Raw genomic sequence first — 15,409 nt, 5'->3', positions numbered from 1 at the left:
ACCTATAAATCTACGTTTCTTTACGGCATGTGTCCGTGTTTCTGTATACTTGTACGAACGTACGCACACAAGCTTATTCGTATGAGTCTATGTATGTGTGTTTTGACCTTTTTTAAGTTATTTATATCGGGCTATTCTTAAAATCCAATCCTAATACGTACGTTTTTAACATAAATTATATATATATATATTTTATCAGAATTTTAATAATACCAAATATGAAATTAATTAAAAAATAGCCCTACGTAAACAGATATATGCTAAAAATTGCACGTGAATCTCACATGGGCTCGTGTGATTTTTCATTTATGTTAACATACTAAAAGACAGTCTTTCTCTCTCTCTCTCTCTCTATCTCTCTCTCTCTCTCTCTCTCTGTCTCTCTCTCTCTATCTCTCTGTCTCTCTCTCTCTCTCGACTATTTTTAATAATTCTCTCTATTATCAGAAAGAAAAAAAAAGAAATAATCTAAACTAGTATATAAACGTTAAAATTTTTTTCGAAGATCTACTTATCATTGCCAGTTTACTGTCACTCTCTTTCTCTTTCTCTCTTTCATACATACACACAAACTCACACGTACACAGACGCACGTACACACACACACACATACACACACACACACACATTATTTCTACGAATATAATTTCGTCTCACAGTAATGCAATTATAAACGTCAAATATAAATTATGTTTTGCTTACTTCGTAAAGAAAAAAAAAAAAAAAGAAAAGGACTATACCCTTTTTTCAAAAGCAACGTTTATCGATTGTGTTGATTATATGATTCCTTTTTTTAAACCCTACACCCTTTCTTCTCCTTAATATCCCTTTGTCACTTGAATTAATTTATTTATTTTTTTTTTTCTTTTTTTTCTTTTTCTCACAAACCCGTGTCTATCACTTAGTATATCTCTTGTCTTTCTCGAACAAGAACGAAGTTTTGTCGCGCTTCAATGGGGGGGAAAAAAAAGATCACCGAAGGGAAAGAAAAACAAAACCTCTTTACCGTACGACGACGCGCGGAATACTGAACAACCCCAGGCACGACAAGGCACACGCTAGGCATCGCGCCAACCCGTACGTGTTCGGCTATATACGTCACAGTTCGGCGAACCTCGTGTCTCTCCTTCCATATCTTTCCCCGCCCTTTTTCATCAAATTCTAAGAAACTTGAAATAGAATACCTTTCTCATTTTTTTCCTTCAGAGATTTATGCATATCGCATATTTATATATATATATATATATGTACATTACATATGTACATCATTATTTCCTCGAATATATTGAATATTATATAATATGCATTTTCTTTTTCCTTTTTTTCTTTCTTTTCTTTTTTTTCTTTCCTTTTTTCTTTTTCTTTTTCTATAAGAAAATAAATACACTACACGTTGATACATATATTGGTTGATAATTAATTTAATCATTTTTATATCTTCGATCGATATTCTCGAATGCAATCGATATTTTTTAATAATATTATTATTACTAATGGCATAAGGTTAATATCTTATATAATTGCTTAGTAATTACGATTAGAAAAATATAATGGTCGTTTCTTGTTATTAAATTTTCAAACGAACCCTCTTTTATTGCAGTATTTATCACTTAAAAAAAAATATATGTATATATATATATGTATTTATAAGATACTACGAATTGGATTATTTTAATTTCCGTTACGAGGTATCGAATTACGAACCAATGAGATTATTTCTAACCTACAAGCTACCAATCGTACAACGGAGGAAGCTCTTTTGATTGGCTAACTCGATTAGCCAATCAAAAATTTACGATATTTACCAATTGCAAATATTTTATCGTATAGATAAGTGAACATTGATTATCGATTTGAATTTCGTGTTAAACGATAGTACTAATTAATCGTACGTTCGTTTTAACTTACATACTTTTTCTTTGTAATCTTTAAGATATAACAGTTTGCAACAATTATTGGTTAAGCGTTTGGCAACCCTGCTTTGGCAATTTCCATTTCGCTTTAGGCTTGGGTATATTCTTTCTCTTATTCCACGCCCAGACATATTTCGGTAAGTATATTATTCAATATATTTCATTATTTTCAACGAATTTTAAAGAATATTCATAAAGAAAAATTATATCATTGAAAATGATATGTAATATCATATGGATTTTCTAATATCGAAAGATAATATATGTGTATATATATATATACATATATATTTTCATAAGGACGCCTACGATAAATTCTTTACAGATTTACGTCGGCGTCTTGTTTTATAAAAATCCATATAAATTATTTATTCAAACGAAATATTATTATTAAGATCATTGAGATTCGTATTAATTTTATTTACATTTTATTGGATTTCTATGATATATATATCTGTATTTCGTAATACCGAAAATAATTTTATTATCCTTAGATATTTAGCGACATGAGACGCAATAGATTATATTGATGAATAAATTCTCAAATATTTATCCGATGTAAATATATAGATGTTTCTAATTATAAATTCAAATTATATATATATATATATATATATAAATATTTATTGTACCATAAAACTTTGGAGTATCGTCATAATCATTCTAAAATGTATTTTTAATAGATTCGCGTCTAATCGTCTTACAGAAAGTCAACATGTCTTTTAATCGTGGATTAAAAAGAGATTCCTTTGGGAATCGAAACTTCAATAATCGTGGTAATAGCGGAGGAGGTGGAGGTAGACCTGGTAATATTGGTGGTGGAGGAGGAGGAGGTGGAATGGGGAACAATATGGGTGGCGGTATGGGTGGAGGAGGAGGAAATAGCGGTATGAATCCTTGGGAAGGTGGAATGATGCCTGGAAGAGGAATTTTACCTACTCCAAATAATAATATATCTTTGGCTTCTCCGCAAGCGCAGTTAGCGATAGCTAGTAATCTTCTTTCAAATTTGTTACGTACTCAACAAGAAACGCAACCACAAGTGAGTTCTTATATATATATATATTTTTTTTCCTTTTTTTTTTTATTTCCCCCCCCCCCCCCCAATTTCCCCACGCAAAATGAAATATAATTTTTGAAATATAAAATTACTGTATAGCTTCCTTAAGATTTTTTTGCTTTTTATTAAAATAATTATTCCCTTTTGAATAAGGTACCATCTTTACTCAGCCTTGGAAATAATTTTTCTGGACCTGGGCCAAACTTTCCAAATCAACAAAACTTTTCATCAGGACGATTTAATGATCGTCCAATAAGACATCCAGTCAAGAATCAACGACCACAACCGTACAATAAGGTATGCAACTATTATGATATTTTGTTTTTAGAAATAGGCATATGCCTTTCTAAAATATTTAGATTGGATTTTTAAGTGGAAGTTGAAAATGGGCAAATTTTAGTCCACACTTCCTTTCATTCTTTTGTATCTTTGAAACATCCCAATACTTAAAATTCGTCTTCACATATCAAGTTGCTTGATTGACAATTCAGGTATTCGATCAAAAATACTCTATGAATCACAAAGATATAAACAATTGTTATCATTTGACAAAGTTTGTATCCTATGATTTTCAAGGGAATAAATCATCATTATACAATTTCATTATAAATCTCTGCTGATAGATATTGATTTCAAATGTCTCTTTCCATTTGTTCTATGGAAATTAACAACAAATGTTGAGGCACAAATTTCAGTGATAATATATGGGCATTATTTTTCGTCGACTTGTTTCACCAATATTCTGTCTTCTGTCTATCGATCTCAAATAAAGTCGATGGTACAGATATTTTCAAAACAATTGCACGCATGTGGGACTTAAAAGTCTTCTTCATTCCAATGATAAATTTCTTTTGGAGGACAAAAACAGTTTTATAAATATCATAAGCATGATCATAATGATCATTGCAGATACAAAATAAAACTATGTGCTACGTTTAGCATCTTCAACTAAATGTTATGATTTTCCTTTCCCTTCCACCTTTGAGTGGAATCAATGACCTTCGTTGTTTCGCCATACATGTCCTGCTTCCATATCGAATAGAACATTTTTCTCCCTCAAGTGTCCAGTGGTTCTCTTAGAACCAAATTCGACTTGAGAAGAATCGCAGTTTTATCAGATACTTCTCATGATGGTTTGGTCATTTGACCTACAATGACTAGATGGGCAATCGAGCCCGAGATGGCCCTGCTGGGCGACGTGGCCCATCTGCACAACAATCTCGTGCACCCCAGTCTGGCAATCAACGTATGAATGGAAACCAAAATCAACATCGCAACGATAAATCTTCTAAACCAATTCCTGCCTCTAAACAAAATCAGACTGCCAAAAAGGAACAGCAGGACAATAAGACCTCTGATAATGAAAAAGCAGAAGCACCTGTTGTTAAAAGGTAAGCTCCTGGTGATTGCGAATAGTTTCTTCAAACTTCAGTAAGTCTCATTCTGTCATCTATCTTTGTATGTATGATGTTTCTTGGTTATACTGTTTATAATACAGTCGACACTACTTCCTTTCTCTTTTCTGTCATTAAATTGCATCACATATTTATTCCATATTATAAATGATACTTAGCGAGCATTATTTATTTTTCAATAATGACAATACATTTACACTACATCGAAATTCATACACATATCGATTTATTCTCACATGCCCTTATTATCTAAAAACACCATATCTAGTGTACTTAGTCTGACAATAGTGGACGACTAAAAATTTTCAAACACGATTTGGTGTTCCGTAAAGTGTGAGAAATCTTCTGCCCAATCAATTTTCTAAGTTTTACATACATATCTTATGTATATAATATTTACTGGATAATTGATCACATGTTAACATTCTAAATTATGATGTCTATCATAGGCATTTAGATTTTCTTGTTTATGATATACTTATATCAAATCTATAATATATATTTATATATATATATATAAACATATTTCAATGAAAGACATGTATGTATCTTTGAATCAGTGAACCTGTGGAAGAATCTGAAGATAAAAAACGTGACTGGAAGGATGAGAAGAATGAAATGGAAGAAATTAAAACAGATAAGATAAATGATGGAGAAATAAAAATTAAAAATGAAGACGAAGACGAAAGTAAAATGGAGAAATCTCCTGGTACTGCTCCTGCTACTACTACTACTACTACTACTACTACTCCTACTACTTCCGTTAATGCTACTAATGCCGCTGTTGCTACTAATGCAGCTGTCACAGATGATACATCTAAAGAAGCAAATGCAAATACCTCAGACAAGGATTCAAAAGCAACTGGAAAGAAATCTGAAGCTAGACATGCAGAGAGCCGTTATGCGGAAGTACCAATGAGTCATATGTTTTGTTATATATGCAACAAACACATGTGGGATGGTTATGTAAATAATTATATATTATATTATTTACAAATATATAATAATAATAATAATAATAATAATAATAATAATAAAACATTTTTTACAGTCCTTTGAAAATCATTTAAGAGGACGTGCACATCAATTAATGATGGAAAAATTGGACGAATCGTACAAATTAAAAGTTGATTTAATGAGACACGAATTAAGAGTAGCGGAAGAACAACGTGGACTTAGTTTAAATAATTCTAAACGTCGAGGCAAAAAGGTTTGTATTGTATTTCAATATATGACCTAATGATCATATAAAATTATATAAAATTACTTAAAAGAATTATTTTTCAAGAACAATTATACTGACCTATCTTTTTTTCTGCTTGTCATTATAATAAAGAGAAAGCAAAAAATATATATGTATATACATTTTAAGGAAACTTAATAATATATAAGGATAATTATAAGGAAACTTTAGTGAACAGCCGTCACATGCGATGTAAATTTATTCTCTCATGCAGATACTTTTTAATTAAAAAAAAAAAAATAATAATAATAATAATAATAATAATATTTTCTATGTACAAATTTTAGATTCCTGTAGATCTCAATATAAGAGAATATTGTACTATGTGCGATTTAAATTTTTATGGAACATTGTCGACGCATCGTAAGAGCGATAAACATCAACAATTGAAAACATTTTTGCATCCACGTTGTTTCCCATGTTTAAAAGAATTTCCATCTCGTATAGAGTACGATGAACATTGCTTAACGCCAGCTCATATGAAAAATGCTGTACAATGTGAAGAACAACGTAAGAATAAAAAGAAAGGTGAGTTGAAGCGTATTAAAGTTCAAAATCATTGGGCATATGTTAATTTTATAATATAAACGTTTTATTTGACAAACGTATTATTTATGACGATAAAATAATTACAGAAAAACTTGGAAAGGGCGAAGCCGAAGTTCGTAATGCCGATGATGAAGAGAAGGACGTTGGTCCTGATCAAAAAAGTGAAAAGGAAGATGAACCAGGAGAACATGAATATATTACTGACATTACCGAAAATCTAAAAGATAAGAAATTTAAAATACCTTCTTACAGGCATTGTCGACAAAATCAATTATCCATAGGTATATAAAAATTTAATAATTATCTTACGTATGATCATTAATTCTAATTATTAATATACGCGTACTATGAAGTTGTTGTATATTTATTTAATGAGGGAAAAAAAAAAATTCTTTTCAAATAGGTAAATCTTTAGTGAAGGAAGTACAAGGATATTATTGTGAAAAATGTCGTAGATTTATGTTATTATCCGAAGACATGAACGCTCATCTTCGTAGTATAACGCATTATAGAAATTTCGTGCAAGAGGTTAAATCTTTAACTGCTAATATCACAAATACAGAATCTAAAGAAACTGAGGATGTTGAGGTAAGCTATTAATTTTTATTATAAATAAATATAATCTTTTTTACAATATTTTTATATATTTAATTATTTTTATTATATATATATATATCATTAAAACCGTATATGTTTTTTTTTAACAGATCAAAAGAGATAATTCATCGCAAAATAGCGAGGAATATGAAGGTAATTGGAAACGTCGCAAAATTATCCATTCCGAGGATGAAGATAATGGTGAAACTAAAGAAACACAAGATAACAGCAATGAAAGTTCGTCGGTTCAAAAGAAAACCGATGGTGATGAAAAGTATGATCCATTGGAAGCTGATGCAGAATCTGAGGAAGATGAGAATAATGAAACCAGTGGAAATAATGAACAAACCATCGATAATGTCATTAACAATGAACAAGAGAGTAAGAAAACGCCAGCTGAAAAAATGTGGGCTGACATAGACAATGACAATGATCTTGAAATAGGAAATTTAATAGACGACGGCGATGAGAAGGAACATACGGAGCTTGAAAAAACAACGCCAGTTAGCGTAGAAGTTTCGCACACTCCGCAAATGAATAAGTCATCACGTGGACGTGGATATTCACGTGGACGTGGCGGTGGCCCACGTGCACGAAGGTCACGACGATAAAACGATAAGAAGGAAAGAAGAGATAAATAAAAACAAAATTAACAACAACTGGAATTCATAAGCGTATTTTTGAATATTCTATTTCTCTTTGGTAAAAAATTAAAAAAGAAAAAAAAATAGTGACATCGCTCGGAATAAAACGTAAAACGAAAAATCGTCTGACATATTCTATAGAATTCTTGAGAATTAAAAAAAAAAAAACAAAAAAAACATACTAGAATTTAATACATACTTTTACAACTTATTATATTATGTAGAAATACTTTTAATGAGATTTTCTTTTTTTTTTTTTCTCTTTTTTTTTTTCCTATTTTTTCTTTTTTTTTTAATTTTCGATATCTTCACTTAGCGGAACGAACACCATTCACGGAATAAAACTTTATTTTATTCCGATATAACTTTATATAGTCATAGATTATATATGTCCATCATAAAGCATTAATTTCACATACAGATTTGTATTGTTTTTTAATAACTTCATATATATATATATACACACAGATACAATGTAGCATTATTATTGTTATAATAATAATAATTATTATTATTATTATTATTATTATTATTATTATTATTATTATTATTATTATTATTAATACTGATACTAATATTACATATAACTCGTCCGCATTAGATGCTTAAGATAGAAAGAAAAGAAGGAGTATATAAAATATCTCTACATGCTATATTATAGATTACCATTACAATATTCGAAAATAAAACTTTGTATATTGGAATTAGAAGTTATAGATTGATGTAAGAATGATCTTTTTTTATTGACATTCGTGAACGGTGGCAATATAATTTAAAAAAACAAATTTGTTTGCTCGCTACAATATTGTAAAAAAAAAAAAAAAAAAAAAGAAAAAAAGAAAGAAAAAAAAACAAAAAAAAAAGGAAAAAAAAACAAAAAAAAAATTGGAAAGAAAAAACTGCCTTGTGCGGTTAATAGATCATTAAGTAACATATTCTTAATTTATGCAAAATGATACGTATACTTGAGGTTACATGTATATTTGTATACATGTGAACTGTTAATTTTAAACAGGAAAAAAAATATTAATTGTGAAATCGATATATAATTTGACATGGTTATATAATATATATCTGCGAATTGACAGGTAATGTAAATAATTTTCTTTTTTACTTTTTCATTTTTAACTTTATTCGTATATTAGAAATAAAAAAAAAAAAAAGAAAGAAAGAAAGATTAGACGATGAGAAGAAAAGGGCGAGAAACAGGATTCAGATAGAAATAAAAAAAAAAAAGAAAATGGATATTAATAACGAATGGATATATTTACTTTGCGCAAATCAATTGTACGATTTATTATTATAATTACGAGAAGCATCCACAATTATATTAAACACACAATGTCATTCCAATAGATTTTTCTGTATTAACGTAAATATAATATCATAAAAATAAATTCAATAAGAATATATGAAGAATCATTCTATACGGAAATTTGTTTCGTTTTTCATCTCTTATTATTTATCAATATTAATTTTTTATTTTATATAAACATATGCATGTATATATATATACATTTTTTTTCCTTTCCTTTTTTCTTTTTCTTTTTTTTTTTTTTTGTACTCAATCTACGCATTGATGAATATGTACTATTAAAAGACAAGAGAGATAAAACTGAACGGAAGTGTCAATATCTGTTGTTATCTTTTTCAATATCTTCTCATTTTGAAGAGGATTATAAAATCTATACACGTGTTACAGTAATACATCCGGTGAGAATGTTATCATCGATCTCTCTTTTCATTTTCTTTGATTACTAGAAAATTGAATTTTTCAAATCAAGATCATTTTAAATATATACATATATATGTGTGTGTATATATATATATTTTAAATATTTATATGTATATATATACATATATATATATATGTATAAAATACTTCTCTCTTTGATGCAATCACCTAAAATGATTTTAGAAAATATGCAAATACAATGTGATCTTCTAAATAAAATAAATAATCGTGTTTAATAAAAATTCGAATTACAAAAATTCCTCATACATATTTTATTTATTTTTAACGGAATTAAATGTATAGATTAATTCATCTATTTATATATTCGTCTACGGTAAAGCAATTAGATAAAAATCACATCATATATAAATATAATCTATTTTGTGTGTACGCACGTGTAAGTCTACGTATGTGTGCATGTATATAAAAGCGCAGATATAAGAAGCAATCGTTCATTTGGTTTAAATATATAAACATGCATCATATATTATAAAATAATATTAGTTTATATATAAGAGAAATTATTCCTCACAATTTCTCTTACGTGCATATATAAATTAACATTTTGTTGCACTTGATATAATAAAGATAAATACATGAAGTTGAATATTTATAAAACATTCTAATGCACCCGCGAGAGTTATTTATTAATCATCGAACGTGTTGACGTCCAATAATTTGTCTTAATAGCGACGTTAAATAATCCATTAACGATTACAATCACAATAACGTAAGTATTCCCATAATTAATTTATTTTCTATTTTATCGTTATATTGTACTTTTATAAGTTGTATTAAGTTTTTATTTGTTCTTTTTATTTTTATTTTTTTTTTTTCTTTTTTGTCAAATCCATTGTCATTTATCGTATAAGTTACATCGAGTACTTTAATAATTATTATTTCATAATTTATCGTTATGCAACTTTTTCTTTTTGCAATTAAACCCGTTAATATTGCTCCCGTGTCTCCAGCAATAATCATTCGTAACGTTTAAATTAATAATAATAAGATTTAATTACAATGATTTTTATATTGATCATTGGTAAATAAAATAAAATAATTTATTCGTAATATTACATTGATTGTAATAAATAATACAATGGGATTTAATTTTCGTCAGATATTATAATTAAATTATATAATATGATAAGCATATATTATAATTAAATTTTTTATTTCCTTTTGTACAATGGATTATATCTTGCTAATCATCTCGGGACTTTTTAAATTGATGTACTTTGAACATATATATTTTTCTAATCTTAACACTTATCTCGAGTATGTATTTAAAAAAATATATTTCATCATAACTTTAAATTTTGGTATGATAATATCAGATCAGTGTAAAGTTAATACGATAAGAAAAAGTTTTCGTTTCCTTTTGCATACACACACACACACTCACATTCCAAAATATGTATGCTCAGAGTTCACAATTTTTCATTTTGGTAACCAATCAATCAATTGTATTCTCTATTCTCATTCACTTGTACTATTTAAAATTAATAAAATATTCAAAATTTAATGAATTATATTAATATAAAGATATTGTGATCATGAAAAATTTATTAAAATATTTGAAATTTTATTATTACTATTTTACTATTGATTATACGCAGTATTTGATAGTTTTTCAATTCATACACAGCGATCCAAATAAATCAATAACATTTTGTTTTATAAGAGAAGATTAATGAATAAATAAAAAAAAAAAAGAAAAAAAAAGATTGAAACGCTACAAGAGACATTTGATATTTAAAAATTATATTTTCGTGCTAGATTCTTTAATAATGATTATTGTAATTGATAAAAATTTCTGATTTATGATAATTTTAAGTGCGAGATAACGTTTATATACTACCACCGACATTTTACCTAATTATCAATTCGCTTTAACAACATTATTATTCTTTTTATCCTTCAACTATCCAAATGCATCATTATTATCTCTCTCATGATCAGATCAATATCACCAATATAAAATGTGAAATGATTAAATCACGCATTTATTGTACCAGACATATGCATGTCTACTACTGACATTGGGCTTAAAATGAAATTAATATTATAATTGTTTCCTTTTTCCTTCGAGTTGTGACAGTGTACTGTGAGGGTGTATTTAATAATTTTTGATACTTCATCGATTTCGTTATATTTATTATTTCTTTTTTCTTTTCTTTTCTTTTCTTTGTTTATTTATTTTTTTCTTTTATTCCAATATTATTCTCCCCTTTCGTCAATTAAAACTGGTACGTAAAAATTATTTTTACGATTAATAACTCAATCGTGAAATAGTATATAAAACGAACGATAACAAAATATGATGATAATTTTAATTTAATATTAATGACTGTCCAATATCTAATTCGTTAGGACATATTTAATTACTAAGATAATTATAATTTCTATTTTATATTTATACGATTTCATATTACCTACAGTAATTTGTTTTTTTTTCTTTTATTTGTTTTTGCTCTCTATAAGATTATATATATATATATATATATTTGTGTGTGTGTGTGTGTGTGTAAAGCATTTTATTCAATTAATTTTTCGCTTCTTTCATAGATATAATGTTCACGATCTTATTGGGTTTTATATCATTTTTAATCTTATTACACTATTTTATAAAATACCGAAGAATAGGAAGACTCCTTGAACTAATTCCAGGACCAAAATCAATTCCGATAATAGGTAATGTGCCAAGATTTCGATTAGAAAATGGTAAGTACCATTTGGGGAAAAAAAAAAAAAAAAAAAGAGGAAAAAAGATAACGTTCGTTCGAGCGTACTCATTGTTTAACTTAACATTGAATATTAATTTAACGTTAACGCTTTATTTATTTATACTTTAGATGATGCTTTTGATAAACTTGTCGGGAAGGATAAAACACATTATCCAATCTATAAAATATGGTCCTTTTTTTTTGCGTCGGTAGCTTTACTTCATCCGAATGATGTTGAGGTAAATAATGATAAGTACAAAATCATAATAAATTTTATCGTAATTTATTACAAAAATAATATACGCGTACTTTTTAATACAAACGTTTATGAGTAATGTGATATTTTTTTTTACTCATTTAAGTTAACGTAATTTTATTGGAAAAAAAAAAAAGAAAATGTTTATATATATACACATATATATATACATATATCTATATGTATTTATATAAATTCATATTTATATAAATTTTTTATTTCCATCGTAGAAACTAATGAGGAGTAAACAACATATACAAAAAAGTATAGCTTATAAATTTCTACAACCTTGGCTGTCCGAAGGATTGATAACGAGCAGTGGTAATAATGATGAATTTGATATAATAATTTCTAATTAAATAATTATTATTTCTAAGTAAATGATAATTAAGACGAAGTCTTATTTGAAAGGTGACAAGTGGCAAAAACGGCGAAAATTGTTAACGCCTGCATTTCACTTTAATATCCTTAAACATTTTGTTATGACCTTCAACGAGGAGGCAAAGTATCTTATAAGTATACTCAATAAGGAATCTAAAGATGGACCAATAATTAAAGATCTCATGTCATTTATTACCGAGCACTCTTTAAACGCTATATGCGGTTAGTTAGTCAATTCAGATTAATATCTTAAATATAATTTTTATAATATTTATTAAAAAGGATAAATGATTTATATTTAATGTTTATTTTCGTAGAAACTGCCATGGGTACATCTCTAAAGGATAAAAGTGAATTACAGAGTAAATATCGTGAAGCTGTACACGCTTTTGGCAGAATCGTGCCGTACAGGTAATTAAACAATTCCAAAGTAGATTAAATTATCGCTCTAATAATAAGAAAAAGATTTATCGTTCTTTTTTCTTCTTTTTTTTTTCTTTTTTTTTTTTTTTAGATTGGGGAGACCTTGGTATCATTCAGATTTTATATTTTCATTTACATCGCTTGGACGAAAGCAGAATGAACTTTTAAAAACGTTGCACGATTTTTCCTCAACCGTACGATTACTTTTATTTTCTCACATCAAAATCAAGCAAATAATCGATCAATTCGTTTATTTTTTTTTTCTTTCTTTACCATTATTTCAGATAATTGCAGAAAGGAAACGTTTTCATCAAGAAACCAACGGGAAATATTTACAAAATTTTGACAACATGAATGAGGACGACGTATTCACCAACGGAACCAGCGATATTAACAAGAGTATTTTTAGTTTTACAATGACAATATATGATTTATAATGTCGATGAAAAAAGAATGAAGCAACAATCGATCTTTATTTTGTTTTTTTTTTTTTTTTTTTTGTTACAGATACGTTGATCAAAAAAAGACTTGCTATGTTAGATCTTCTGATAGCCGCATCAATGAACGATAATCAAATCGATGATAAAGGAATTCAAGAAGAAGTCGATACTTTTATGTTTGCCGTACGTGTAAATATTACATAATATGTAATCTACAACGTGCAATAAGAGATAAATGAAAATGATTCGTGGAAAAGGATAAACAAGAAAATAAAAAATAATATATTGTTACAGGGTCATGACACTACAGCAACATCATTATGTTTTGCTTTGCTTCATATTGCAAAATACAAATCAATACAGGTAATACTTTCGATCGAATTGATTCGTTTAATAATAATGAAAATAATGAAATAAAAGAAAAAAGAAAATAGAAAAAAAAAAAACTACGATAGAAAGGTCTTTGGATCAAAAATGAATAATCGATGCGTGATCCGATTGACTTATAGGAACGTATAAGAGAAGAAGTGAACGCCGTTATGAAACAGAATAATTGCGATTTGACGATGTCAATGCTTAATGAATTTTCATTTATGGAAAGATGCATAAAAGAATCACTACGTTTGTTTCCCACTACTCCTTTTGTATTACGTTACTTGACAGAGGATTTGCAATTGGGTATGTGATGTAATTTAATAAAAAATAATAATTTATTTTTATCAATACCATTTTTCTGGACAATTATTCGAGATATCAAATGATAGAACTAACGGGCACGTATTATATGTACATATATATATTTATCTTTTTTCTTTTTTTTCAGATAATTATTTAATCCCAGCCGGTGTTAATTGCCGCGTAAGCATCTACCATTTACACAGAAATCCAGAATATTGGCCGAACCCAAATGTTTTCGATCCCGATAGATTTTTACCAGAAAACATGAAAGGACGTAATCCATATTCGTACATACCATTTAGCGCAGGGTTACGCAATTGTATAGGTAGGTATTGCAATCAACAAACAATCAGCTCGAAATTATTTATTATTTCGGCTTTGTACTTTTCTCTTTTTGTTTTATTCATTTATTTTTAATATTTTTGTTTTTATTTTGACAGGTCAAAAATTCGCTATGCTCGAAATGAAATTAATGATAGCTTATATATTACACAACTATCATTTGGAACCAGTCGACGAATTAGATGATATTAAAATTACAGGAAATATTATTTTACGTACTTCTAAACCTCTTAGAGTCAAATTTATACCAATAAAATAATAACGATCAAATCTATTGTTTCGCTTTCTAATTTTCCAATTTAAATGAAATAAATCGCAATTATAATGTGACTCATATTTTCTATAATTTCTTTATATCCTTAAAGACGATTTTTCGTAGTAAGTTTTAATACTTTATACTAAACAATTTGTATTATATAATTTTTGCTACAAATCATTCGACAATATGAATTATTGAATCGATTCATTTATGAAAATGAAATATTATAAGAATTATATTATATTCATTAATACGAAGTAGGCATTGATATATGATCGCTAATTGATTCTACGAAATTGACTATTAATTAAAATCTCCAAACACAAGCGCATTGATATTCTTATTTGAAAATATTTAATGCAATTAATAATTCGTGCAAAAATATTACACATGCATATTACTTTATCGATTTATTTATTTTATATCACACGACCATCGAATAACAATAGAATAATAATTTTGACAATTTGATTTAATACTAATTAGAAGAATTTTTTATGTCCTTTTTTTTTATTTTATTTCTTTTTCTTTATATTTATTTTCATTTTTATATTTGAAAATATATGAAATAGCTCTTGTCTTATCATTTAGAGGACGAACTATTTTTATCTCTACTCATTACACCCTTAAGATATTTTCTATATTAATATTTATTATTTTTTTACGATATATGGTATATTACCGACAGGTGATAAATTTTCTCAGTCGATATGATAATTTCGAGTCCAAAGTTAATACTTACTGAATA

The 15,409-nt window shown here is 27.4% G+C and overlaps 3 protein-coding genes across 11 annotated transcripts in view; 2 read left to right on the top strand and 1 right to left on the bottom strand.

Moving 5' to 3' along the window:
* Rgk3 (Rad, Gem/Kir family member 3) overlaps positions 1 to 1,017 on the bottom strand; it is a 41,460-nt gene extending 40,443 nt beyond the window's left edge. For 3 of the 7 annotated variants that reach the window (XM_085657779.1, XM_035864288.2, XM_035864290.2), the window contains exon 1: positions 703 to 1,012. The gene's annotated coding sequence lies outside the window, so the exon portion shown is untranslated. Of the gene's footprint in view, positions 1 to 702 lie in introns of all 7 variants that reach the window. The other 4 variants (XM_035864286.2, XM_035864292.2, XM_035864294.2 and 1 more) reach the window with 3 other exon arrangements.
* An 883-nt stretch (positions 1,018 to 1,900) lies between these two features.
* On the top strand, positions 1,901 to 7,598 carry Pep (Protein on ecdysone puffs). Of its 3 annotated transcripts, XM_085657689.1 has the most exons (11): positions 1,901 to 2,050; positions 2,597 to 2,955; positions 3,127 to 3,270; positions 4,135 to 4,364; positions 4,949 to 5,097; positions 5,188 to 5,354; positions 5,440 to 5,598; positions 5,919 to 6,159; positions 6,267 to 6,461; positions 6,584 to 6,768; positions 6,888 to 7,598. In XM_085657689.1, the coding sequence occupies exons 2-11, from the start codon at positions 2,629 to 2,631 to the stop codon at positions 7,386 to 7,388; spliced, it is 2,298 nt and encodes a 765-aa protein (XP_085513815.1). In that variant the 5' UTR covers positions 1,901 to 2,050; positions 2,597 to 2,628; the 3' UTR covers positions 7,389 to 7,598. The 3 variants fall into 3 exon arrangements, with proteins under 3 accessions (XP_085513815.1, XP_035720709.1, XP_035720708.1); XM_035864816.2 differs by having other exon boundaries at positions 4,949 to 5,354; XM_035864815.2 differs by having other exon boundaries at positions 1,917 to 2,050; positions 2,620 to 2,955; positions 4,949 to 5,354.
* A 4,131-nt stretch (positions 7,599 to 11,729) lies between these two features.
* Positions 11,730 to 14,661, top strand: LOC118440949 (cytochrome P450 4C1-like). The gene is given in 12 exon segments (NM_001437057.1): positions 11,730 to 11,880; positions 12,012 to 12,121; positions 12,369 to 12,459; positions 12,550 to 12,741; positions 12,837 to 12,930; positions 13,034 to 13,136; positions 13,227 to 13,341; positions 13,450 to 13,565; positions 13,677 to 13,745; positions 13,892 to 14,060; positions 14,206 to 14,385; positions 14,501 to 14,661. Coding segments are annotated over 12 exon segments (1,551 nt in total).
* Positions 14,662 to 15,409: the final 748 nt, after the last annotated feature.

The sequence above is a fragment of the Vespa mandarinia genome, chromosome 6 (genome assembly GCF_050613455.1).
Source record: "Vespa mandarinia isolate Hongniang chromosome 6, ASM5061345v1, whole genome shotgun sequence".
NCBI classification, from domain to species: Eukaryota; Metazoa; Arthropoda; class Insecta; order Hymenoptera; family Vespidae; genus Vespa; species Vespa mandarinia.
This window is presented reverse-complemented; position numbering and strand designations above follow the sequence as displayed.